General features: G+C 43.1%; 1 protein-coding gene across 1 annotated transcript in view; it reads right to left on the bottom strand.

Annotated features, from left to right (window-relative positions):
- The window catches only part of PARP4 (poly(ADP-ribose) polymerase family member 4), a 72,329-nt gene that overhangs the window by 11,783 nt on the left and 32,972 nt on the right, over positions 1-27,574 (bottom strand). The window contains exons 19-31 of the mRNA XM_018056522.1: positions 27,411-27,457; positions 27,181-27,259; positions 21,222-21,359; positions 17,047-17,242; positions 15,746-15,813; positions 14,989-15,176; positions 13,200-13,299; positions 11,292-11,462; positions 10,954-11,034; positions 8,894-8,974; positions 7,801-7,896; positions 7,444-7,566; positions 1,341-2,621 (exon numbers count right to left, since the gene is read on the bottom strand). Of these exons, the coding sequence (XP_017912011.1) occupies positions 1,341-2,621; positions 7,444-7,566; positions 7,801-7,896; positions 8,894-8,974; positions 10,954-11,034; positions 11,292-11,462; positions 13,200-13,299; positions 14,989-15,176; positions 15,746-15,813; positions 17,047-17,242; positions 21,222-21,359; positions 27,181-27,259; positions 27,411-27,457 (2,649 nt within the window). The remainder of the gene's footprint in view (positions 1-1,340; positions 2,622-7,443; positions 7,567-7,800; positions 7,897-8,893; positions 8,975-10,953; positions 11,035-11,291; positions 11,463-13,199; positions 13,300-14,988; positions 15,177-15,745; positions 15,814-17,046; positions 17,243-21,221; positions 21,360-27,180; positions 27,260-27,410; positions 27,458-27,574) is intronic.

The following is a 27,574-nucleotide window of genomic DNA, read 5'->3' as shown; positions in this document are numbered from 1 at the left end:
CTTTTAAATAACATGGTTCCTTTTGTTCAACATTAAAATGTGTCCTTATGACGAAATATGAAAATGACTCTTTTCCACTAAAGATAAAATTATGTTGAACATGCTCTTTGAAGCTACCTTCCTTGTGCTCACATACCCTGTCCACTCCAGCTAAGATGGATCTTCATCACATGCTTACAGAAGTGTTGCAAGCCTGATCCTGGGATCCTAAGTGAGAAGCAGACAGCCTCCAGGTCCAAGGCGAACTAACACAGGGCGTGGAGGGGAAGGGGGGGTGCAGGCAAGCACATGGGTGATAGGATCTATGGCAACAATTTGAAAACTAACAGGAGTGACAGAATGTGCCAGCTGGCCCTCACCTAGTATGGAGTGCTGTTTTCTTGTGAGCTGCTTCCTGTGAAGTACTGTCACTGAACCCACTGTGCAGATGAGGACACTGAGGTACGAAAACTTAAGCAAGTTGTCCAAAGTGACAAAGCTGACAAGCAGTCGCAGCAGGACCTAAACCCCAACACTCTGGCTCAGAGAGTGTTGTGTGCTATGCTGCTTTCACATGCAATTCTCCAGCTGGGGGCTGCTGGTAGCTGGTCTACCTCTCTGCGAGCTGGACACTTTTGTTACTCCCATTTCATGGATGACTGAAAGACTGACTTGCCCTGGATCACAGAGTGGAAGCGTTGGGACTTGAACTGACACTAAACCAAGTTACTTTTCTACTTTACTATACTCTTGCCTGGAAAATTCCACAGATAGAGGAGCCTGGTAGGCTACCGTGGATGGGGTTGCAAAGAATTAGACATGGCAGAGCGACTGAGCATATTTCATCAAAACAAGTTAATTACAGACATAAGATTGGGTCTTAGTACCACTGCAGGAACTAAATTTACAGAGTGTGATTTAGCTTCACAAACGGAATGCTAACCTCTAATATAAGCTCACATGTTGAGTCATATTCCTGAGAACTTTTAATACTTAGAGTGTACTTACAACACTTGTGCTTTACTTTGCAATGTGAAATTGGTGTGAACTGCAGTTCAGCAGTTTTAGAACCTAGGAGATTAATGTCTTACCCCAGGACCCACTGAGGGATGCTAACCTTCAACTGAGGAATGTTAACACTCCCTTCCATGATATTCTGGCCTAACAGTTAAAAATAGGTAGGTAAGCACCAGCTTTTCTCAAGCACACTGTTTGTTCAGCTGGCTTCTCAGTGAAGGAAGCTGCGTTCTGGCACTAGCTCCTCATGTCAGCAGCAGTCTGGTGAGGAGCTACTTTGTGTAGCACCATCCTGAACTTTGAAGCTAATGAAGCACAGATATATGGAGAGATAAGACTAGTACCTTGGTCTGAAGCCTGAAGAGTTCAGTCGAAGGCACGTAATTCCTCCAGCTTGTTTTGCCAGCTAGGCCATCCTCATCATTTTGTGCCTGAGTGCTTGCAGTAAAGCCACTTCTCAGGTCATATTCTGCCAGCTTTTTAAAAATCCTACTCGCCAGAAGTCCTCCTGTTTCATCACTTTCCATTTCAGAAGAACATTCAAAAAATGAACAATCATATTGGAAGGAGTCTAATGACAAAGGTTCATCATACCCAGCTAACAGAGGAATGTCCAGCTGGGCATCTTCAGCAGGGCCAGATGGAGCCACTGGCAGCTTATAATTGGCACTCCTAGGAGATGGGATATGGTGAGGAGGAAGAGGAGAGGAAAGAGGCGGAGGAGAAGGAGGAGGAATACCAACCCCCTGAGATAGAGGGGGAGGAGGGGGAACAATTCCCCCAGATAGAGGGGGAAGAGGGGGAGAAGGAGGAACACCACTCCACCCAGGTAGAAGGGGAGGAGGGGGAACAATTCCCCCAGTTAGAGGGGGAAGTGGGGAAGGAGGGGGAATACCAACCCCCCGAGGTAGAGGGGGAGGAGGGGGAACAACACCCCTGGGTAGGGAGGGAGGAGAGGCATGGGAAGAAAGGACAGACTTCACAAGTGGACAAGGGAGAAGACCTGCAGAAGGACAGGAAAAAAGATGCGGCCGCGGGAGAGAATCCAGCTGAAGGGCAGTGAGGGCACTGAAGCCTGTGGCACCCCCTTGATCAGTTTTGGGCAGCTGTGACCTGGGGCTAAAGGAGGCTCTGGGAGCAGCAGCAAGTTGCAAAGATGAGCCCTGGAGATGCAGCCTGGGAAAAGACGCCATGTCCAGGGAAACGTCGGCACCACTGCCCATCTCCAGGTACTTCTTAGGGGAACCGAAGTGTTTGGGACCAGCTGGAGAACCAAACAGTGCTGAGCTGGGATGATGGTGGAAAGCAGAGCCAACATAGAGGGGTGCAGTTAAGAAACTAGGGGCAGTAGGAATGTTGGAAACGGCCATTTTCTGTGAGATGGCTTCTGTGAATTGTGGTTTAACTTCTGTTTGTTTAGATGACTTCATCGGACCCAAATCCCAGAGCTCCTCTGCATCCATGAAGACAAAACTGACTGCTTCAGATTCTTCTGGGGCATCTAAGCTAAAGGCTTCAAAATCTTCAGAAAGTTTCATGTTAAGTGATGAATGCTTCTTTTTAGTCCATTTACGTTTACATTTACGTTTGGGTTCTTGGTTCCATTCAGAGGATGCTGAAAGTGTCTGCCAGAAAGAGAAGTGACAATATAAGGAAAGCACAGGTCAAGTGGATGATGATCAAGAAGCCAGGCTTCCTAGAGCTGACCTCTCAGCACTGATGAAACTGTCTGTCCCAGGGCACTGAGAAGACCAGACACTCAGGGTCACTTACGTATAGCGCCCTCATTTATAGACACGAAGTTGGAGAGCTGGAGACAATATCAGCGATAAATACACCAAATATCTTAATCTCTCTCTGTTCTTAGAATCACAGAATTTTAAACACCCCTTATTTTCCACAAGAGGAAACTGAGAACCATAAAAGCGACTTGCCAAAGACTTGACAATAAGCAATATTATAGTGTCAAATTAGTCCTAAAATGGGCTTTCCAGGTGGCACTGGTAGTAAAGAACCCACCGGCCAATGCAAGAGACATAAAAGATGCGGGTTCAATCCCTGGGTTGGGAAGATCCACTGGAGGAGGGCATGGCAACCCACTCTAGTATTCTTGCCTGGAGAATCCCATGGACAGAGGAGCCTGGTGGGCTATAGTCCATGGGGTCACAGAGAGTTGGTCACAACTAAAGCAACTTAGCAGCCCTAAAATAAATTGATAGAATGAAATTATTCCAGTATTTTATACTGTTTTATAGCAATATTAAGAAAATGAGAAAACTGAAAAAAAAATCTCCAAAGCTTTAAGTAAATTAATGTCTTTCATACTAGAATATGAAAATGTATAAAAAAAAGAGAATAAGGGATGCTCTGTCACTACTATTATCTGAATAAATTTTAAAGAGTATTCCTTAAAAACATGCATATAAATAAAATCAAATTTTATACAAATTATTAGTCCTTGAGATATCTTGGAAATAATCAGCTTTTAGTTTTACCAATGTAAATGAATTTTTTTTTTAAAGGAGTAGTCCCTTCCCAGTTCAGACAAATGTGTATATTTAAATAACTAATGGGGCTTCCCTGGTAGCTCTGCTTGTAAAGAATCTTCCTGTGATGCAGGAGACCCAAGTTAGATTCCTGGGTTGGGAAGCTCCCTGGAGAAGGGATAGGCTACCCACTCCAGTCTTCTTGGGCTTCCCTTGTGACTCAGAGGGTAAACAATCTGCCTGTAATGTGGGAGACCTGGGTTAAATCCCTGGGTTGGGAAGATGCCCTGGAGGAGGGCATGACAACCCATTCCAGTATTCTTGCCTGGAGAATCCCCAAGGACAGAGGAGCCTTGTAAGCTACAGTCCATGGGGCCACACAGAGTCAGACATGACTGAGCGACTAAGCACAGCTCAGCACATATAATTAATACTGCAGGACACAGGACAAGACATACATTTCAAAATAATACTTACAAATGCATATCTGGTTAAATTTTTCTTAATTAGATGAGTAAAGTGAAAAAAGAGCAAGTGATGGACCAGACCCATCAGACATTAAAGACTTTTATAAAATTACAATTATAACAGACTGATCTAGGAAACAGAATATAGGGTCCAACAACAGATCCTAACACCTGTGGGGAGTTAGGAGACGATAAAGACAACAAAGATTCCTCAAATCAATTCGAGGAAAAGAAGACTTATTTAATAAATGGCGCTGGGGAAAGTTGGAAGTCATCTGGAAAGGAATAAAGTTGTTCCCATATGTCCCATCTTATACCAGGAAAGATTCTGATTGGACGCAAATTTCAACATAAACATGAAGCCATATAACTATTTAAAGAAAGAAATCATGGGAAACTTTTATAAAGCATAATATCTGAAGGAAAGATTTCTAAGCATGACAAAAGACAAAGCAATACAAAACAAAGAAACCCAAAGATGAAAATGCTTGACTTCATTAAAATACCTGCATGACAAAATGATGATAAGCAACATCAAAATACAAATGGCAAACTTGAGAAACAAATTTTTGCAACCTGTATCATAAAGGCCTAATTTCCCTAAAAAATATAATTTTCCTAAGATAAATAAGAAAATGACTAATCTCACAATTTAAAAAGGTAAAAGACATTAATGGATGATACCTAGAAAAGATGAATATGTGGGCTCTTAGGAATATGAAAACATGTTCCTTTTCATTCATAAAGAAATGAAAATTAAAATATCACTAATATGCTTTTAACCTATCAGATCCGTAAAGATAAAAAATTTGAATACTATACCTGGTTAAAGAGAGAACAGAGTAACAGCCTCTCAAGTGCTTCTGATGGGAGAGGGAACTGATATAACCTATGTAGCGGCAATCTGGGCTTTCAGGTGGCTCTAGAGATAAAGAATCTGCCTACCAATGCAGGAGATGCAAGACAGGCAGGTTTGATCTCTGGGTTGGGTAGATCCCCTGGAGTAGGAAATGGCAACCAACTCCAGTATTCTTGCCTGGGAAATTCCATGGACAGAGGAACCTGATGGGCTACAGTCTATGGGGCCACAGAGTTGGACACACAAAGAGGCAATTTGGTTAGAGCTAATTAGATATTCAAAATAGATTTATTTGGGTATAATTGATATAAACAACTGCATCTTAGAGTCATGAGTTCTGGCGTAAATATACATCCCTGAGACCACTGTCACAACGAGGGGAATGACATATTCAGCACACACTCCTTTAGCGTGCCCTTTTGTGACCCATCTCACTCCTCCTCCTTGCTGTCTGTAACTTCAGATTGGGTTGCACATATTTTGTGTCAATGGAAGCTTACAGCTTATATTCTTTGTTTGACTTTTACTCAGTATAACTGCCCTGACATTTACCCATGTTGTTGTATATATCAATAGTTAATTCTCCTTTTTAACCTTTTTTCAAACTATAGGACTTTCCTGTAGCTCAGATGGTAAAGAATCTGCCTGCAATGCAGAAGATCTGGGTTCAATCCCTGGGTCGGGAAGATCCTTTGGAGAAGGGAATGGCAATCCATTCCAGTATTCTTGCCTGGAGAACCCCATGGACAAAGGAGCCTGGCAGGCTACGGTCTATTGGGATGCAAAGAGTCAGACACGGCTGAGAGACTAACACTATTTCTCCTCTTTACTGCTGAGTAGTTACTCTTGTAAGGCTGTACCACAATTTGTTTATTCATTTATCTCCTGATGGTTGTGTCCAACTTCTGGCTGCTACAAGTAAAGCCGCAATGAATACTCATGCACAAGTCTTTGTGTAAACACATACTTTCATTTCATTTGGGTGGGTCAAATGATAGGTATATAGTTAACTCTTTAAGAAACTGAGAGTTTTCTAAAATGATCAGCTTTTTTTTTTTTTTTTTACTGGGTTGTTTTCTTATTATTGGATTGTAAGATTTTTTAATATATTTTAGATAAACATATCTGTCAGATGTTTTGCAAACATTTTCTCCCAGTCTGTGGTCTGCCCTTTCATTTTCTTAACAGCGTCTTCTGAAGAATAAAAGTTTTTGATATTAATAAAGTCCAGTTCACCAATTTATTTTGTAGTTTGTCCTTTAAATTTAGGAAAGCTTTGTACAACCCTAGTTCATTAAGGTTTTCTCTTGTTTTCTTCCCAGATATTCAGGTTTTAGCTATTACATTCAAGCCAATAATCCAGTCAATCTTTTCATATGAAGTGAGCTAAGGGTAGAGGGGTTTTGCTTTGTTTTTTGGTACATGACTATACAATCTTTTCAGAATCATTTTTTTAAAAGATCGTTTTCCCCCACTGAATAATAGCCTTGGGCCTCTGTAGACAATTGGCCCCATATATCTGGATATATTTCTAGATTCTCCACGCTATTCCAATGGTCTAGATGTCCATTTTATGTTAATACCACACTTTCCTATTTACTGTGGCTTTACAGTAAGCCTCGATATCAGACGGTGTAAGGCCTCCAACCTCTTCTTCCTTTTCAAAGTTGTTTTAGCTAGCCAAGATCCTTTACACTTTGTTCTTTAGTTGCCAAGTTGTGTCAGACTCTTTGCAACCCCATGGATTGTAGCCCGCCAATTGTAGGCACCTCTGTCCATGGGATTCTTCAGGCAAGAATACTGGAGTGAGTTGCCATGCCCTCCTCCAGGGGATCTTCCTGACCCAGGGATCAAACTGGTGTCTCTTATGTCTCCTGTGTTGGCAGGCAGGTTCTTTAGCACTAGGGCCACCTTGGAAGCACATAAATTTTTTCCCTTGGATTTTAAATTCTTAAATTTTGGCAGTTTTACTTCTCTAACTTGGATACTCCAGAGTCTTACTACCACTGTTTTGTTCCTTTGCTTTTGTATGTCTTCCAGGTTTCATTTCCCTGGAGAAGGGAATGGCAACCTACAGTATTCCTGCCTGGAGAATTCCAAGGATAGAGGAGCTTGGTGGGAGTCCATGGGGTTGCAAAGAGTTGGACACAACTAGTGACGAACATCTTCCAGTTTTTATTTAAGTTGTGCTTCTCAGCTTCTACTATGTGGTCACAAAGGCCACAGCATAAAGCACTACAAACTTTAATAAATACTGGTGGTGAAGTTAGATAATTAGATAGGCTTTTATCCCTACTTTCAGGATGAACTGCCTGTCACTCTTAGAGGGAAGGTCTTTGGCTTCCTGAACCACAGTTTGTCTGTAACCACAATTGTTCCTCTTCTGCATTTTATAGCTACATTTGTAAATGGAACCTTTCTCAGTCACATAACAGCATTTTTAAAAAGGTGCAAAAATTCCCATCATCAGGGAGACATCAGCATCTGTGTATACACATGAAAAGGGTGCTATTTTAGCGAAGGGTTCCCCTTACCATCATAAAAGCATGAACACACAATTGATAATTGTATCAGTTGATTTGTAATCACAATTTGTACACACAACTGTATCAACTGATTTGTAATCAACACTCACTTGCATCCTGCTGGCATCTGGTTGTTCCCCCTCCCAGCTCATGTATGGCAGAAAATCTATGTCTTCTTTGGCAATAAGTTCCAAAGTATTTGGAATATCAGGAGAAGGTGACTCATTACCATCCTATATTGAATCACAATCAGGTAAAGAGAAAACAGACATTATCACATTAAATTATTATTACAAATTCTAAAGCCTCATGAATGTTTGGTTTGGAATATGTTTGGGGGTCGGACTGGATCCTGTGTCCTGGGGGAGAAGATGGTCAGGTTGGGGTGAGGGTCCCCTTCACAGAGCAAGAGTCATCTTCTTAGCGTGCAAATATAGATAAAATGACCATGAATTAACAATACATACCCTTTTCTCCACAGCCACAAAGCTTGTAAATTGTGTTATGAGAGAGTTTTCTTTACTGAGTTTAATAATCAGAGATTTTAAGGTTTGCTTCTTCATCTAAGAAAAATGAATAATAAGAGAGAATAATAATGAATAACAAACGAAATCATGTCCTATTTTTCACTATTCAGCTATATACGACCAATTAAATGAGTACTACATAATACAAAAGGTGTCTTTCTATAAGAAGTAGATAATTTTATAATTGCAACATTGAGTCGATGGCTCTGCCTAAGTATCTCAAGTGGCTAACCTGCCATTTCCTACAAAAAATGGGCTCAACGAGAGGCTAAAGTACAGAAACAGCAATTCATATTCATGAGCTTCTTGTGGTTTGTGGTGTGTTTATAAGGAGCCCTCAAGGTCAAGGCTGCTGAGCTGCCAAGACCTGTCACATTGAGTCTGTCTCTCACTGTAAAGATGAGGAGCCCAGGGGTGTCGGGAGGTGGAGGGACTGGTCCAGGCTGGTCTGCCGATGCGGCTGGTCAGCTGCCCTCAGATGGAAAAGGACCCTGAGCAAAGCAGGACCAAGGCTGCTGACCTGAGGGTGGGAAGGAGGGTGCTGACTTCTGAGGGAACCAACTGCCTGGGGAGGAGTGTGCTGAGCGCTAATGCTCCAGCCATCATCTGACAGCAGTCATCTGAGTATGGGGTAGCAGAGGGAGTCCCCTGCCAGGGCCTCAGTGGCTCAGTGATTGGGGGGCAAGGTGGGCTTGGCTCTGCTGAGCTACACAGGCGGCTCAGCCCCCCAGACCTGGCCTCTTCATCATAGATGGAGACACTCACCCTATAACACACAAGCACCTAGGTGGTGTCTTTACAGGCACTGAGGGAGGCGTCTGAGTCTCCTTTGTTCTGTCAATAATTCATTCAACGAGCTAACTAAAAACTAAATCAAGTAACTATGGGGCACCCTGTACCCCGGCATGGAAAACACAGCAATGATTACAGGGGTCCCTTTCCACCTGCTGATCCTCACTCACATTTCCACGGATAAAGCAACTCAAGAAAGGCCAAGAAAAACAGACGATGGCTTTCACGTGAAAAAGCAAACCTCGTGATTCACTTCATTTTCGTGGAGAATGCCATCTTCGTAATCTCTGATCAGAGCTCGCGCTGCCAGCTTGTGAATCATCTGTTCAGGCACCAAAGGAAAAAAGATTCTAATCCATGTCATACATAGGAAATCATTTAAATAATTGAGATGTGTTTACATACAATGAAATTCACCCTCTTTAGGTGTGTAGGTTGATAAGTTTTAACTAACATAGATGGTATGTGGGCTTGCCTAGTGGTTCAGCTCGTAAAGAATCCGCCTGCCATGCGGGAGACCTGGGTTTGACCCCTAGGTTGGGAAGATCCCCTGGAGAAGGGAAAGGCTACCACTCCAGCATTCTGGCCTGGAGAATTCCACGGACTGTATGTATAGTCCATGGGGCCACAAAGAGTCGGACATGACTGAGCGACTTTCACTTTCACAGACTGTATGTGGGGGCTTCCCTGGTGGCTCAGCTGTAAAGAATCTGCCTGCGATGCAGAAGACCAGGGTTTGATCCCTGGGTCAGGAAGATCCCTGGGAGGAGGGCATGGCAACCCACTCCAGTATTTTTACCTGGAGAATCCCATGGACAGAGGAGCCTGGTGGGTTACAGTCCATGGGGTCACAAAGATTCAGACATGACTAAAGTGACTGAGTATACATGCATACAGATGGTGTGTGAGCACCACTGAAACACAGAGGAAGGGATTTCTTCCCATTAAAACCTTGTGTTGTGTCCCTGTGCAGTCACCTCCAGTCCTGGCACCCACTCGTCTCCATTCTGTCCCTATAGTTGGCATTTTCTATACACGTGTGAACTGCTCTACTGGAAGAGCCAGCCCAGGGCTGTGAGGCCTGACTGTGATCTCCACTCTGAAGGGGCCACAGACAGAGCACCAGGAAGTCAAGGGCCAGGGCACTGCCCTTTCTTCAAATGGCTGAAACAACAGGACTCAGAAGGCAACATCTCCCATCAGTGACAATTCCAACTCCTGCCATTTTTTTACTGGTAAGGCCACGATTCACAGTGGAAGGACAACTATAAACATTGTGACTTTATGGAAAATGACCTGCTCCCAGGTAAAATCCCACTGAGATTCAGTATTTCAGACAATACAAAGATGCCCTGAAATTCTATACATAAGTCATTGGGCAAGTAATAAGTTAAGTGTTTTCATTCAATGCCAAAATGAAAGCTTTGCTTTATTTTTGTTGTTGTTGTTTAGTCACTAAGTCATGTCCAGCTCTTTTGTGACCTCGTGGATTGTAGCCTGCTGGGCTCCTCTGTCCATGGGATTTCCCAGGCAAGAATACTGGAGTGGGTTGCCATTTCCTTCTCCAGGGGATCTTCCTGACCCAGGGATCAAACCTGTACCCCTGCATTGGCAGGTGGATTCTTTAACACTGAGCCACAGCAATGTGGTTATATAGATATAAATAAGGAATGGTTGTCTGGTCATATAAATACTCCTATGAATAGTAGTAGTAGTTACTGCCTCAGTTGTGTCTGACTTTTTTCGACCCCATGGACTGTAGCTTACTTGCCTCCTCTGTCCATGGAATTCTCCAGGCATACAGCATAGACAGGTTAGGAATTTTCCAGATCTAACTATAGCAGATTTGGTACTTATGCAAATACCACAAATTCATTTGCTTTTAATCCAAAAATAGAAAAAACAAAAACACATCCTCAATATACAATGTTTTAGTCATCATCCAGTACAGTTATACTCAGTATTCTAAAATAAGTGGCAAGGACCAGGCACTGCAGGTACACTGAACTTGTAGGGAGACATGCACATCTTTGAGAACCACCTTTAAAGGTTTCATTCACAAAACACCAGGTTTAACTGCACTTATTTACACCCACTGATGGCCCTGTGGATACTCCTGGACTCAAGACCCCGGATGAAGAGCTGCTGTCTTAGAAACTGATGGTCAGTGTCCTCGCTTGTGGAGATGACAACCCTCCACATCACATCAGGTTCTAAGATGTCAACACAGAAAACAATGCAGGAAGGACGTGGTGCATTAAATATGAAAATAACAGAATTATTTTAACTTTACAATCTCACCGTTCCAGTTGTCTTCTGAAGTTCAGTAGTTGACACCACTGCAGAATATTCTCTCTCTTGAATTAGTGCATGTAGAGTTGCCTGAAATGGGAAAAAAAATTCCTTATAGTTTTTCTACTTCATAATGTCCTCATTAGCTCAACAGTGATTCTTTCAGTGATTTTAATGGGAATTAAGAGGCTCTCCAGTGCCCTTGGTTAACCAACCGCTGTGATCCCAGGAAAAACTGTGCAGCATATTATGACTTGAGGGTAAAGGAAAGGGAAGAAAAAAGAAAAAGAAAATTATTAGCAAAACACATTGCTGTTCCCATAATAAAACGCTTGCGTGCTCCTCACCTGTGTACAGTGAGGAGTGAGCCCGTAGACAAGGAGTCGCTCGCTGTGAAACAGGGACTGCACTTGGGCGGGGGCCTGCAGGGGTGCGGGCGCGTCCGTGCTCAGCTGCTGCCATTTGACGGAGACAGAGTGGCAACTGGGAGAACTCAGCCTATCCATCTGGGCTTCTATCTATTTATCAAGAGGAGTTATTTCTCTTTCAGTGTTACATTCAGAAAGAGTTACCTAACACTTAAAAATGACTTTACATTCTGTCCTTTGGGAATTGTAGCTCTTTGTTTTTTTTTTACCTCCTTCCTGCTACAGAGTACATTTCCAAAAGGATCCTAAGTCGAATTTTTAATAATAGCACTAGCACACAATTTAAATTCACAAACCATCTTAAAATTATTCTATTAATTAATTACCAATAAACAACTTTGTCGTGCAGTAGATTTGTTATAAAAATTAACCCTACAAAGGACTTGAAAAGACATTTCTCCAAAGAAGATATGCTAATGGCCAATCAGCACATGAAAAGATGTTGTTACTAAGGGAAATGCAAATTGAAACCTTAATTACATACAAATTCACATCCATTGGGAGGGCTATATAAAATAAAAAAGTGTGAAAATAAGTGTTGACGCAGATGTGGAAGAAACTGGAACCTTGGCACACTGCTAGTGGGAATGTAAAATGCCAGTGAACAACAGTATGGCAGCTCTTAAAACACTAAGTGCAGTTACGACATGACTCAGCAATCCCATATCTGGGTATTGAAATTAGGGCCTCCAACACAGGCCTGTACACCAATCATCATGTCAGTATGATTCAGTCAAAAGGCAGAAACAACCCCAGGGTCTAGTGACAATAAATGGATACACAAAATGTGGTGTATATATATAATGGAATATCTCTCAGCCTTAAAAAGGTAGAAAATTCTGACATATACTACAACATGAATGGACCTCAAAAACACTATGCCAAATGAAATAAGCCAGGAACAAAAAGACAAACGTTGCTGGATTCCACTGATATGAGGTTCCTAGAGGAGCTAAATTCAGAGAGACAGAAGAGGGTGGGTGCGAGGGGTTGGGGGAGCAGGGGTGAGGAGTCATTGTTTAACTGGGGGTAGAGGGGTTTCCCTGGGTCCCCAGCGGTTGAGCTCTGTGCTGCCACTGCAGAGGCGCAGATTTAATCCCTGGTCAGGGAACTAAGATTGCTACATGCCACAGCCAAAAAAAGAAAAGAATTAGGGATAGACTTCCTGTTTGGGATGATGGAAATGTTCTGGACCTAGATCATGGTGATGGCTACACAATACTGTGAGTTCACTTAATAACCCTGAATTGTACACCTGAAAATGGTAAAGTTTATGTATATTTTGCCACAATAAAAAATTAATCCGAGCAAAAAAAAACATGTAATATTTCACTTTTAAAAACCAATCCATGACATTATATAAAGCAGAAATCAAACCACAGAGCTCTGGTTAGTGTGTGTTTTGAATCTGAAGCTCATCCAGATGACAAGATGGAATAAATGGCCAGGCTCCATGTAGCTAAAATAAACAGTATGCCGAGGTTTATAGTAATCAGTGGTTAGAGATGGGAAAAGGAATTCATGTTGTCAGAACCAGGGTTAAGGCTTGCATCCATGCAATAATACATAAATTGGAAAAAAAAAGAAAAGTTAGCTAGAAGAATGCCCCAGTGGAGTGTTTCCTGTGCAAGCTAGCAGTAACTAAGGGTCGGGGGGAAGGCTAGGGGTAACTAAGGGTGGGTTGCATACGCTTTGGGTACCTTTTTGCCTTTTTCTAGCTCCCTTTTCCATTGATGAAAACACAGAAGTTACTGTCACTTGATTTCTAAGAAGATAAGATTTCCACATTTAGACATAAGACTGAAATAAGATGTTTGAGACACATACCTGTTTTTTCCAGCTATGTTTGGATTTTGAGTTAAAATATTCAAATACTCCAGCACCATAGTGGGACAGAGTCCGTAAGACATGACGATTTGCTGTAGAACTGATAACATTTCACGTTTTAACAGAATTTTAGAAACGAGTTGAAGTACACGTAGTGAATACTGACACAGCTTAGGACTCAGTGGAAGACACGTTATGTTTTGCAGCTGAAGGCAGATAAAAACTTAGGCCAGAAAGTAGGAAACATCTGCAGGTCTGGGTAACCCAAGTTCCCACATATCAGAAGACTCATGTCTCTTTCACAAGAGAAAAAAGCATAAATTTCTGGCTTCTGATTCACTGGAGGAGGGAGGAGATGGTTCTGAGAAACCTGCGGAGTGTTTGTGACAGGGATGGTGACTGGGACCCACTCTCAATGAATGTCAAAGCTGCCCTCAGCTGATTCTAAAGTCAAGGCTGACAGAAGAGTTAACCAAGCTTGCGTCTTAAAGTCTGGTCCACATTTAGATGACAAAGAACTAGGAAGTAACTCTCATTCCGGCAAATGAAATCTTTGGTATTTAATTGACAATGTTTTGTTACATTTCTCTCAATTATTCTACAACTAATCAAGAGTACTTTGTTAGAGAAGTTCCTCCTGAAATATTAGACAAGTGATCGATAATATTCGAAATTATCGAAAATATCGAAAATATTTAGAAAATATCGAAAAAGAGTTTGAGAAATATTCTGGAAATATACATCAGCCTATTGATAACGTTTGTATGTCTTCGGTGATCAAAACTAACTGATTTGATTACAACACTGATTAGAAAATCCTTAAGCCAGAGTCTATGTGTATTTACAGCTTTTACGGGTTAATGAGGTTGCCGTGTGGGCCTGAGAGGACCACTTGTTAAACAGGCGGGATAAACAGTCTCTGCTCCTGAAGACTCACGAAATGTGGTTAGCATGTGAACACAAATGCATATATATAAAATGAAGAAGAAACCCATAGAAAAACATTAAAAACTGGACAAACTGTGTCCAAGCTCGGGGTCACCTCCCTCCCTAGTCACGATCTGCTCTCTTTGCGCTATGACTATGGGTAGGAGAGCCCTGGACATCTCTCCTCACCCCTGCCTATGCAGCGGGACGTCCTGCCCAGGGAGGCCGATGCCCACTGGCCAGGACAGTGACCTCACAGTGGGGGAGGGCAGGGGGGCAGGGTCAGGCATGCTGTGTGCAAATGCCAGCATGGCCCCCGCTCTCCGCTGTCTTATTTTTGCACCATAATCCTCAATATAATGCAAAAACATTAACTATAAATGGGGAGGGAGTGAACCCCAACAGTCATGGGTTTTAGCTTCTGTAGAGAAAGATTCCTGTACACAGCAGAGTGAGCAAATGCCAGTGAGAAAATGGCAGTAGTCAGAGAGGTTCAGGGGAGGGACAAAGCAGCCAGGGGTGCGGTGGGGTGGGGTCACAATCAGGCCTGGGTGTGCCCGGCCTGTCAGGTTAGGCTCAATTATTCAAGTAACAGTCTCCAACACTGAAGTGGAGCTTGCTGGCTGTTTCCATGTATACAAGTTCACAAGATTTTCAGAGTAAGCCTTTTAGACCCACTGTCATCTCCACCTCACAGAAAAGGGTGAAGGTCCCCCTCCCCACAGAGTCACGGCTAACCTGCGGCTGCTCAGGCTCTGAGACCCTGGCAGTGGCCAGGGCCAAGAGCCCAGAGCCAGCCCCTCTGCACCAAGCAGCTCCCACCTGCTGACTTTCCCTGTGGGACCGGCCCGCCTGTGCTCACCTGACCCCACAGGAGAACAGCCTGGTGTGTGGCACGCTTCTTCTTACGAGCTGCAAGGTCAGGCTCTCGTTCTGGAGGTGCCCGTCGGATATGAGGAGGATGTTCCGTAACACGTGGGAAGGGTACAGCAAACTTAAGTATCGAAGTGTCTTCCAGAAATCTGTGTTTCCCATGGTAGGTGTGGCAGACTGGAGGAAATTAAGCAAAATCATTTACTTCTTTTGGGGTGTCTTCACCACCAACTGTAATCACTTACTGAAGCACACCCCTTAGTTAGGGTTATTGTCACCGAAAGGAAGTTCTTTCCTAATGATTCATCTGTGGAACTATCCTTTTAGTTTATTTCATGTCACACAGTACCTATAATATTATTAGTTGGCGTTTGTTTCTTTATGGTTTTCAAAGAACTATTTCATCAAAACACCCCTGGGATTGCCAGCTAGTCTGGACTGAGGACACAATTGGTCATTCCTAGTTTGCTCAATTTAAAAAAAGAAAGAAAGAAAGGGGACAGAGCAAAACATTCAAAGCTGTTAATGCTGATTGTATTCAGATGGTGGGACTGTGAACGATTTTTTCTTTCTTTTTTAATTTTCCATTTTCTTAATGAGTTCATATCACTTTTATTAATGAACTAAAAGAGCCCATCCGCGTACAGAAATGGAAGGACTAGGGCTTCTTGGGGAGAAAGACCCGGCAGAACCACTGAAGCCTGATGGAGAGAAGACAGAGGACAAAGGCAGTTACTGGTACTCACCATGATGAACTCTGTGGGCATATTATTGTTCGTGATGCACTTAGGATATGAAAATAATTCCTTGTAACCTGTGTGATAAGACTGGTGTAAGATATTGCCGTTAAATATTCACTTTTTGACCACTAACAAACAATAATAATGGCTGGTAATTTTAATACATAAAAAAAAATTCACCACAGCATTCCTTTAAAAAATTCCACTGCATTCAAATGACGCACTTTACTGAGCAAAAACGACCTGGGTCAGGCTGTGCATGAGGAGTCTGCTCCTTAGCCAACTATGTGCAGAGGAAGACACAGGACATGGGGACAGCCCAGGCAGCAGGCCACGCCGCCCTCCAGCCCTTGGCATGTCCCTGTTCATCTGACCTCTCCCCACCAGCAGCAGCAGACCCCGGCTCCTTCCTCCTTCATGAAGGGGCTGCCTCTTCTGCCAAACGGCACAGTAAATAAGAATCAGCAGGGTGTGGCTGTCCCCACACCCCATGCTGCTCCTTCTGAGGAGCTGAGAGGCCCCTGGACCCCACCTGAAGGGGACAGTCCTTTCTTCAGTGGGGCTCATCTGGTGCCTCCTGAGACTGTTCCTAATAGCTCCTCTACCACCGTGCTGATTTCAGAGGTTCTGTTCTGATACTTGGACCCTTGAACTCATCAGACCAAGGGTCTCACACTCAGTTCAACTGGTAACAATAACAATAGTAATACTCATCTGGTGTTTTCTATATGATAGGCATTGTTTAAAGTCCTTTAAATACATGAGCTCAACCCTCACAACAGCACTATGAGGAGGGACTATTTCTCTCCTATTACAGATGGGAGAAGGAGAAGGCAATGGCACTCCACTCCAGTACTCTTGCCTGGAAAATCCTATGGACGGAGGAGCCTGGTAGGCTGTAGTCTGTGGGGTCACGAAGAGTCGGATACGACTGAGCGACTTCACTTTCACTTTTCACTTTCATGCTTTGGAGAAGGAAATGGCAACCCACTCCAGTGTTCTTGCCTGGAGAATCCCAGGGACGGAGGAGCCTGGTGGGCTGCCATCTATGGGGTCGCACAGAGTTGGACACGACTGAAGTGACTTAGCAGCAGCAGCAGCACAGATGAGAGAACCAAGTTCCAGTAAGCTGCCCAAGGCCACATCCAGGGCTCAGGTGCAGAGCTGGGATTCAAGCTGGGGACCTGGCTCTAGAGTTCTTGCTCTTGAACCTCGCTGTGCTGCCTCTCACTCCACAGAGAGGTCACAGTCACTCCTTTCCGCTGACATCCTGACGCTTTGGAGGAGGCGCAGGGTGGAGCACTCACCTGTGCCAAACTTGATGATGTTCACCTTCTGCTCCTTTCCCACACAGGACAGTGCGTGCAAGGCAATCTGCTTTGCTTGCAGGAATGTCTCGCCCTCCATGGAACTGGAGCAATCAAGACAAATAATCACTTCACTCCTCTCAGCTTCATCAGGGACGGTAATATCAAGATTTGGTTGAAACACAAGCATGCAGGCCTAAAGGGAGAAAAACAGGAGCTAGGCTGGTGCTTCATATCACTTGAGTTCATCTGGTTATTTACATGCACCGAGACACCCAGAACTTCACTCTAAAACCCATGCCACAGCTTTTCTAAACGATGGACTCATAGCTGGGACAGTTACAAAGCACTGAGAGTCACCAACCTAAACTATGAGGCTCTGTGGGCTCAGGCCCATGGCTTCTCACTACTTCTCAGACCCTCATGGCAATGTGCCACTTGTCAGTGGGAAAGGCTGGCAAAAAAAAAAAAAAAAAAAGAAATCCTCTAATCCTCCAGAAGGGAGATACACCCCACACTAATGTACATGGGAGTGTGCACTTCATCAGGAGCACAGCCAGTGTACAACAACCCATATCACCGGCAAGATGAATGAGAAGGTACTAATTTTCGCTACTTACAGGGTTCAGCAACTTTAAACCACACTCAGCTGCGGCACTTCAAAGACCCTTGAGTTTGTACACGCCTAGTGGAGGCAATGGCACCCCACTCCAGTACTCTTGCCTGGAAAATCCCATGGACGGAGGGCTCTGGTAGGCTGCAGTCCATGGGGTCACTATGAGTCGGACACGACTGAGCGACTTCACTTTCCCTTTTCATTTTCATGCATTGGAGAAGGAAATGGCAACCCACTCCAGTGTTCTTGCCTGGAGAATCCCAGGGGTGGGGGAGCCTGGTGGGCTGACGTCTATGGACTCGCACAGAGTCGGACACGACCGAAGTGACTTAGCAGCAGCAGTATCTCACATAATAGCCCTCTAAGGTACAAACAAGATACACATGTACCTAGGATTTGCAACATTTGGCATAAATGTGTAATTTTTATTGGAAAAGATTTACATGTAAAATCTGAAAACTTTCTCATCAGGCAAAATAATACTATAAAAACAAAAAGAATAAGATTTATTCAAAAATGAGATGGCCTATAGGAGATCAAATAAAAAGCAGAATGTCAGAGCTGGGGTTCCCAACGTGAACCTCATAAACCTGAGAGGTTCAGAACTAATACAGAATTAATATATGAACATTGCTGTGATATCGAAAGTGCCTTCAAGATGAATGAATAATGAATATGTCCCACTCTCTGCCACCGTGGTGTGTGATGACTGAAATGCACACACTGACCTTTTATCTTATAACCAACCAACACTGAAAACAGAACTACTATTAGTTTCCATTAAAACTTTCCTCCAGATTTACTGGACACGATTTACATAAAGCATTGTGTAAGGTCAAGATTTACAGTGCAATCATCTAGCACACAGTACTGTGGAATGACTACCACAATAAGGTTAGCTAGCAAGAACATCTCGGAGAAGGCAATGGCACCCCCACTCCAGTACTCTTGCCTAGAAAATCCCATGGACGGAGGAGCCTGGTAGGCTGCAGTCCATGGGGTTGCTAAGAGTCGGATACGACTGAGCGACTTCACTTTCACTTTTCACTTTCATGCTTTGGAGAAGGAAATGGCAACCCACTCCAGTGTTCTTGCCTGGAGAATCCCAGGGACGGGGGAGCCTGGTGGGCTGCCGTCTATGGGGTCGCACAGAGTCGGACACGACTGAAGTGACTTAGCAGCAAGAACATCTAAGATTTAGCCTCTTAGCAACCTTCAAATACACGACACAGTATGCTTAACTACAGTCATCATCCTACATATTTGATCCCCAGAAATCATTTGTTTTATACCTAGACATTAGTATCCTCATACCAACACCACCTTGTTTCTACTCCCCAACCCTTAAGCCCTGGTAACAACTACCATTCTACCCTCTGTTTCTGTGAGCCCAGCTTTTTCTAGACACCACATGTAAATGAGATTATACAGTATTTGTATTTTTCTGACTTGTTTCACTTAGCATGATACTCTCAAGGTCTATCTGTGTTGTTGCAAGTGGTAAGATTTCCTTATTTTTATGGTTGAGTAATATTCTACTGTATCTGTAGGTAACATATATTACATATGTGTTGCATATGTTACACATATGTGTATATATTTAATTTTCTTTATTCATTCATCCATCAAAGGACACTTAGGTTGTTTCTATCTCTTATTATAAATAATGCAGCAATGAACACTGGGGTGTGAGTATTTGAGACAGTAATTTCATTTCCTATGAAATATATCACGATGTGGGATTGCAGGGTTATACAGTAGTTCTATTTTTTAATGTTTATTTTATTTACTATTTATTTTTGGCTGTGCTGGATCTTTCTCTAGCTGTGGTGAGCAGGCTCTACCCTCTAGTTGTGGTGCTCGGGCTTCTCATTGCAGAGATGGGAGCATGGGCTCCAGGGCATTTGGGCATCAGGAGTTGCGGCTCCCGAGCTCTAGAGCACAGGTTCAGTATTTGTGGAGCATGAGTTCGGCTGCTCTGCAGCATGTGGGAACTTCCCAGACCAGGAATCAAACCTGTGTCTCCTGCACTGGCAGGTAGATTCTTAAGCACTGGATCATCAGGGAAGTCCTAGTAGTTCTATTTTTTGAGGATCCTTCACACTCTTCCCCATAGCAGCTACACTGGATTACATTCCCATAAACAATGTCCGAGTGTTCCCTTTCTTCCACTTCCTTGTCAATATTTGTCTTTTTGAAAACAGTCGTTCTGACAGGAGTGAAGTGATACCTCTTTGTGGTCTTCACTTGCATTTCCTCGATGATTAGTGATGCTAAACATCTTTTCATGAACCTATTGCCCATTTGTTTGGGGTATGTGCAAAGGATGTCTTATTTGACCATCTTGCTGATGTTGCTCTCAATTTTTAATTAGAAGAGATTATTTATAACAGCCACATAATACGGTCTAACAGCCATAAATACTTTTCTATCTTTTTACAGTATCAATGTTTTAAAAGCTGTAAAAAGTATACAGACTAACCAATGTAATATATGAAGGCACATTTTCTTTTTGGTAGGGATTAAGGAAAAAAAGCTGAAATTCCAGTACTTTGTCCACCTCATGTGAAGGTTTGACTCATTGAAAAGACTCTGATGCTGGGAGGGATTGGGGGCAGGAGGAGAAGGGGACGACAGAAGATGAGATGGCTGGATGGCATCACTGACTCGATGGATGTGAGTCTGAATGAACTCCGGGAGTTGGTGATGGGTCGCAAAGAGTCGGACACCACTGAGTGACTGAACTGAACTGAACTGAACTGAAGGTAAAAAAAAAATATTAGGGCTTCCCCGGTGACTCTGACAGTGAAGAATCTGCCTTTATCCAGAGACCTGAGTTTGATCCCTGGGTCAGGAAGATTCCCTGGAGAAGGGAATGGCAACCCACTCCAGTATTCTTGCCTGGAGAATCTCATGGACAGAGGACCGTGGCTGGCTACAGTCCAAGGGGTCGTAAAGAGTCAGACACAACTGAGCAATGAACACTATTAAGGTAAAAATTGCTTCCCAGGTGGTGCAGTGGTAAGGAATCTGCCTGCTAAAGCAGGAGACACAAGAGACTCAGGTTCGATCCCTAGTTTGGGAAGATCCCCTGAGGAAGAAAATGGCAGCCAGCTCCAGTACTCTTGCCTGGAAAATCCCATGGATGGAGGAACCTGATGGGCTACTGTCCATAGGGTCACAAAAGAGTCAGACCCAACTTAGCTACTAAACAACAACAAAAGAAAAATGACAATTTTTATGGGAAATATGCCACATGGGGGCTTTGCTTGAAACCACAAAAATTTTTCATTCTTGATATCATAAGTATTTTTTGGTTGTGCCTCTCACATGCAGGGATCCCAACCAAGGATTGAACCTGAGACCTCTGCTGTGGAAACACTAGACTGCCAGGGAATCTCCTCTATCACGAATATTTTTAATTGTAAAATCTTGGGGTGGTGAGAGCTCTTTTTTGTAATGCTAGCTTTTTAAGACTATCAGTCATTTCCAATTAAATGATCTATCCTAAAATACTTTTTCAACAGTATCTCCTACTTCTAAGTAAGAAGGAGTATACCTCGCTTTCTTTTTCTGGATGCTTTTCAACCCACATTCTTGGGAGATACACATCAACCAAACCGATGAGGAGAGAAAATCCATTGCTGTCTAAGGAGCTGCCTTCCACAGTACTAATCACAGCTTTGCAGTCTGTTCTCTGCAAAATAAACAAGCGTGAGAACTACGTAAATAAGTGAATTACATCATACTATCAAGTAGCAAATCCGTGCATGATTTACATAACTCTATTAAAAATCAACATGTGTCAACAGCTCCCCAAATTGTGAACTGTAGGTTTTACAAGTGTGACCAATATCATGTTGTTTTTTAAACACGAATAAAATTTATCTATTATTTTTTAATATAAATTTATTTTAATTGGAGGCTAATTACTTTACAATATTGTATTGGTTTTGTCATACATCAACATGAATCCTCCACAAGTGTACATGTGTTCCCTATCCTGAACCCCAGTCCCACCTCCCTTCCCATTATCATCCCTCTGGGTCATCGCAGTGGACCAGCCCAGAGCATCCTGTATCCTGCATCGAACCTGGACTGGTGATTCGTTTCACATATTATACATGTTTCAATGCCATTCTCCCAAATCATCCCACCCTCGCCCTCTCCCATAGAGTCCAAAAGACTGTTCTATACATCTGTGTCTTTTTTGCTGTCTTGCATACAGGGTTATCGTTACCATCTTTCTTAATTTCATATATATGCGTTAGTATACTGTATTGGTGTTTTTCTTTCTGGCTTACTTCATTCTGTATAATAGGCTCCAGTTTCATCCACCTCATTAGAACTGATTCAAATGTATTCTTCTTAATGGCTGAGTAATACTCCATTGTGTATATGTACTACAGCTTTCCTATCCATTTGCCAGATCATGTTTTTATCTTCTTGTTCTAAGATACATGTGCTCAGTCGCTCAGTTATGGTCGACTCTTGGCAACTACATGGACTGTAGCCTGCCAGGCTTCTCTATCCGTGGAATTTTCCAGGCAAGAATACTGGAGTGGATTGCCATTTCCTTCTCCATCTACTGTGGATACACACAAGCAAACTCAGCCCCCTGGAGACAGTCTCAGACCCTGGACCCAAAGATGACTGGTCTGTGTATCCCATTATCTGGATGCAGAAGATAGAACACAGAATATTAAAACAGAAAACCCAATGGGAATTTTAGAATTATGCCTTTATTGTAAAATAGTATTTTTGTAAGTATAAAATACCTTCTGAAAATACAGAGGGGAGGCTTTAAGTGACAAAGGTGGTATGATAGATTTCTGGGCCTGCCCTCTATAGTAAAACTCTCCAGCTCCTCCTCTCAAGAGGTTGTGCCTATTTTTCTGCCCTTGAATGTGCTGTGGCCACAGGGACACTGGCAGATGGAATGCAGGCAGGGGCTTGTGCTGTGTTTGGGTAACAGGCTGCCCTTTTCTGCTGTGCTGAGCTCTGAGCTAACCTATGCCAGGTGAGAGATGAGGGCCAGCACCCTAGCTGACACCAGGCCACCAGCCACCTGTCCCAGCCCATCCTGTCCCCAGCAACAGGAGGAAAGCTTGAGAAACAACAAATACTTATTGTTTTAATCCACAAAATGTTGGGATTGTTTGTTACACAGCAAAAGCTCTCTGATGCCGAGGGGTTCTTGTTAAGGATGTATTATTTACATGTGTTTAACTTTATTCCCTTGCTTCCCAGGTGGTGAAGTGGTAAAGAAGTTTCCTGCTAATGCAGGAGACGCAAGTGACACAGCTTCAATCTGTGGGTCAGGAAGATCCCCTGGAGAAGGGAATGGCAGCCCACTTCAGTATTCTTGCCTAGAGAATCCCATGGACAGAAAAGCCTAACAAGCTACAGTCCATGGGGTCACAAAGAGTCAGACATGACTGAGCACACAGACAACTCTATTCCCTAGCAAGATCACCAAACTCTCTACAATAAAAAGGGCATAAAGATATTGAGAATGGGAACAAAGGAAAAAGCAGAGAAGATGCCAGCAAATTTCAATAAGAAGATGGAGAACTGACAGAGCTGTGTGAAGTGATTCAGCCAGAGGAGAGGAAGCCACTGCCCGAGCCCCATGGCAGTGTGGCCTTGAGCTGTGGGCTCAGGGCCTGCAGCTCCCTGGGAAGGACCCCTCGGAGGCACCGGAGAGTGGATCATGCCCTGAGCTGTTAGCCCAGGTCCCCTCTCTGCCCTTGGTAGCAAGCAGCTGGCACCTGTTCTCACTAATGGAAAATGAAGATTTATTACTTTGAGAAACTTAACCAAGTAGAGTCCAGACTCAGGAGTCCTAAGTATAATGAAGCACAGACACAGAGGGCAGTGAAGTGAAGGCTGGGGTCCCCAGTCATACTGTGAAGAACCTTGGGCACAACTGCCCAAGGGTAAAAACACACGAGAGACTCACCCCCACACCAGTGGACCAGCTGCCACCAGCCTCGAGCCCTGGGGCCCACTCACCCCACTTACCATACAGTATCTAACTGACTTCTGAGGACAAACATAGAGAGAGGCCACCCATATGCTGGAGGAAAAGCCTTTAACATAAAAATGGAGTGCTGGGGGCCAGCACGGGAGATCCCACCCATGACAAGGTCATGCGGAGAGACCTGACAGGCAAGGCGAGTCAGGTCTCAAGGGGTCCTCTGCCTGACCATCTAACCCCCAAAAACCAGAGTCTGCCTGCCTTATTGTACTATGCTTTCCACATACCACCACCTTTCTCTGGAAAAAGTTAACTTAGAGCTCCAACTGGTCTCCTGCCTATGAAAGGAATGTCTCAGCTTAAATCCCTCTGTTGGCTCCCTAACTTGCCTGATAGCTGGAGACTTTTACAACTTGTATTTGTTTACAGCCCCCCAACCTTGAGAGACACGAAGCTTAAAATACCTTAAAGATATAGAGCCTTTTTAGAGCTAAGAATTAGTTTGGTGAAGGGATTCATTGGTTGAGTTAATGTTTGCCACCAGGCCTCCATATCCTTTATCTTTTAGGCACCTGGGAGGATATTAATCAATGTAATCGGGATGCAGAAATAGGAATATAGTAGTTTTGATGTTAGCAACACTAGACTTCTGAGTTAATTAACTTTCTCTTTGTTATAAATCACTGTACTCCACTTTCTTGTTATAAATTGTTGTATCCTTGCTATGTAAGAATATAACTCTAGTTAGTGCTTTCTGAGAGTGGCACCAGACTTTGGGAAGAACAACACTATTAAGCTTTCTGGTTGACAGACCCTTATCAGAAAAGGGCCGTAAAATGCTAATTGGCCTTCTGGCCAGAAGATGATTTAAATCACCTAAGACTTGTGTATACAACTAGGTATGCCGAGAGAAAGCCTGGTCTCGATAAGAGTCAAGGCTGCTAATGCTGCATAATTTTGTATTATCCATTGATCTCTATGTACAATCAAAAGTATAAAAGGCTTTTTCCAGACAATAAAGGATGGACCAGTTTCTCAGACCAGCTTCTCGAACTGGTTTTTTGGAAATCTGGCTCCCCCCGTGTCAAATCTCTCTCTCTCTCTCCCTCTCCTTTTCAGGCTGAATTCCTATCCGGAGCAGGGAGGCTTACCACATCTACTTACTTGCCCTGGCTTCTAAGACCCATGAGAGAGGGAGCCTAAGGCGGGCCACCCTCTGCTATTCAAACAGGTGCCGGTGGCCTAACGTAGATGGTGCAAACCTCTTGTCCTGAGGTTTTATTAGTTTTCCCTGTAAACCAAGTTATTCAGCATCTTTTCTCCACTAAATTTCCCACTACACTATTCTTTCCTAATCTCTCTTTATATTCCTAATTAAATAGTCCTTTCCCAGACTCCGACTCCATCCCCGCTTCGAATTCCTTGGATCCACCGGCGCTGGACCCCGGCAATGGAGGCCAACTGAGCAAAAAGCCAGAAAAAAAGAGAATACTTACAGAACAGAAAAGAGCTCTAGCAAAAAAAAAAAAAGAGAGAGAGAGAGAGAATTAAAATTTCAATAAAATGGTTGGAACTTACAATTGAGAACATCACCCAGAAAGCAGGATGAAAGGACAAGGAAACAGACAACAGGAGAGAAAATGTAAGAAAACAAGGGGCTCAATTCAGGGACGTCTGACTAAGAGTCACTGAGAGGTGAAGGGGTGACGGACACTTGTGCATTAAAATATACGAAGATTCCCCAGAACTAAAGGCCAGGAATTACACATATGATGAATGAATGTCAGGTTCTGATGAACTTTCAGAACATCAGGGATAAACAGAAGACACGAAATTCTTTCAAGGGTCAAAAACAAAACAACTGCCTATCAAGAACAGAGGATAAAAAGGTTTAATCTCTCAGAAGGGTTTAATCTCTCATTGGCGGGATGACAATTTTTTTCAAGGGTCTGAGTGGGATCACCTACCCAGTGGGAAGGGAGCACACAGAAGAGGATGTTTTCAGATGTTTGGGTTATAAGGGAGACTGTGCTCTGTCAGGTGTTGGGAACTAAAGAGGAAAAGCCTCATGGACAGCAGCCCCAGGGGAGTGGGCAGGGTCAGGGAAGAGGAGTCACTGACTCACTGAGATAGCAAAAACAGCCTCAGAGGGGCTTTACATGACAGGTTAGAACAAATGAGAAGAAACAGTACTAGAAGACGAAGAAAACGGCAATTTTCTTTTCACCCAAGAAATATTATATGAAGAAGTAAAAAGAAAAAAAGCCATCATAATACATTTCTTGGCTCAGTGTAATTATCATTTATGTACTCATAATAACTTAAACATTTACTATTGATTTAACCAGGTTTCCCAGATGGCACAGCTGTAAAGAATCTGCCTGCCAAGCAGGAGACATGGGTTTGATCCCTGGGTCAGGAAGATCCCCTGGAGGAGAAAAGGACAACCCACTCCAGATTCTTGCCGGGAGAATCCCATGGACAGAGGAGCCTGGAGCGCTACAGTCTACAAGGTTGCAAAGAGTTGGACAGGACTTAGTGACTAAATAATAGCAGCAAATTGATTTAATCAAAAACCATACTATAACTCTTGGAATAAGTGGGTTAGAAACATGTGCACTGAGGTCAGACGAGGGCAAGTGGGTTACATCTTCATCTGCCATAATAGAAACAGAAAAGATACCTCTGGCAGCCTTAAGAAAAGACTAGTCAGAGAAAGATCCTCCAGCAAGAAGGAATGGAGACCAGAGAAGACAAGCAGATAGACATTGGAGAGCTTTTTTAAAATCAACAATCACAAAATAAGAACCTAAAAACTTAACGAGACGTGAATGATAAATAGATTCTTATATAGTCACAATGGATAGTTGCTTATAAAAAGCTGTATCAGAATAATTTGAATACTTGCAAAAATATTTACAATACAAAGTCGAGTGAAAAATATGTAAAAATTTATATTCAATATAATGGCCAGAAGAGCTTCCCAGGTGGTACTAGTGGTAAAGAGCCCACCTGTCAATACTGGAGACATAAGAGATGCAGGGTCACGATCCCTGGGTCAGAAAGATCCCCTGGAAGAGGGCACGGTAACCCACTCCAGTACTCTTGCCTGGAGAATCCCATGGACAGACAAAGTCTGGTGGGCTACAGTCTATAGGGTGGTCAAGAGTTGGACACGACTATAGAGACTTAACATGTGCACACACGTAATAGCCATAACATAAATAAACAGAAGCACACGTGGGAAAAAAAAGATAACTTCTGGAACAGATGTTTGTTCTTCTGAAACAAGAACAAGCAGTAAAAAATTTAATTAATTAAATCTTTGGAAGCCACCAGAAAAGAGCTAAACCATGTAAAGTCGGTCTCTGTCCCTGGACGGTGGTATGGGGAGGGGTGGGGCAGGACCAGCTGCTGCTCCTGATTATAAGCTGATGTAATTTGGTGTAATTTAACTTAAAACCATATGCATGTATTGCTTTGGAAAACTGATGTTAAAATACGAGTTCTTAAGAAGTAAAAGCAAAGATCTACTAACCTTTTTTCTCAGGTCGTGTGTATCACTGAAGATGAATTCAATCATGTGCGGCATCTCGATAGACATGCTCAGAGAAAAGCTACCGAAGTGAACAGAGAGGTGGCTCAGTCCAACATCCCAATTACTGACCAATTATATGCAGCTCTTCTGTGTAATTTTAAATGATAACTTCAGCTATAAAATGAATGTTCATTGTATAATTAACAGGTTTTGTATTTTGGGGTACTAACCTTTGCTTTGTTCCTATTTCCTTTATACAAATCTTCTCCACTGTATCCTGTGAAAAGAAAAATACATACACACAACTAAGTATCTGCTCAGTTTCACCACTAGAATCCACACACACACACAGAAGTACACAATTTATACAGATGCACAGAAAGCAGGGGGTCTG

The sequence above is a fragment of the Capra hircus genome, chromosome 12 (assembly GCF_001704415.2).
Source record: "Capra hircus breed San Clemente chromosome 12, ASM170441v1, whole genome shotgun sequence".
Classification (NCBI taxonomy): domain Eukaryota; kingdom Metazoa; phylum Chordata; class Mammalia; order Artiodactyla; family Bovidae; genus Capra; species Capra hircus.
This window is presented reverse-complemented; position numbering and strand designations above follow the sequence as displayed.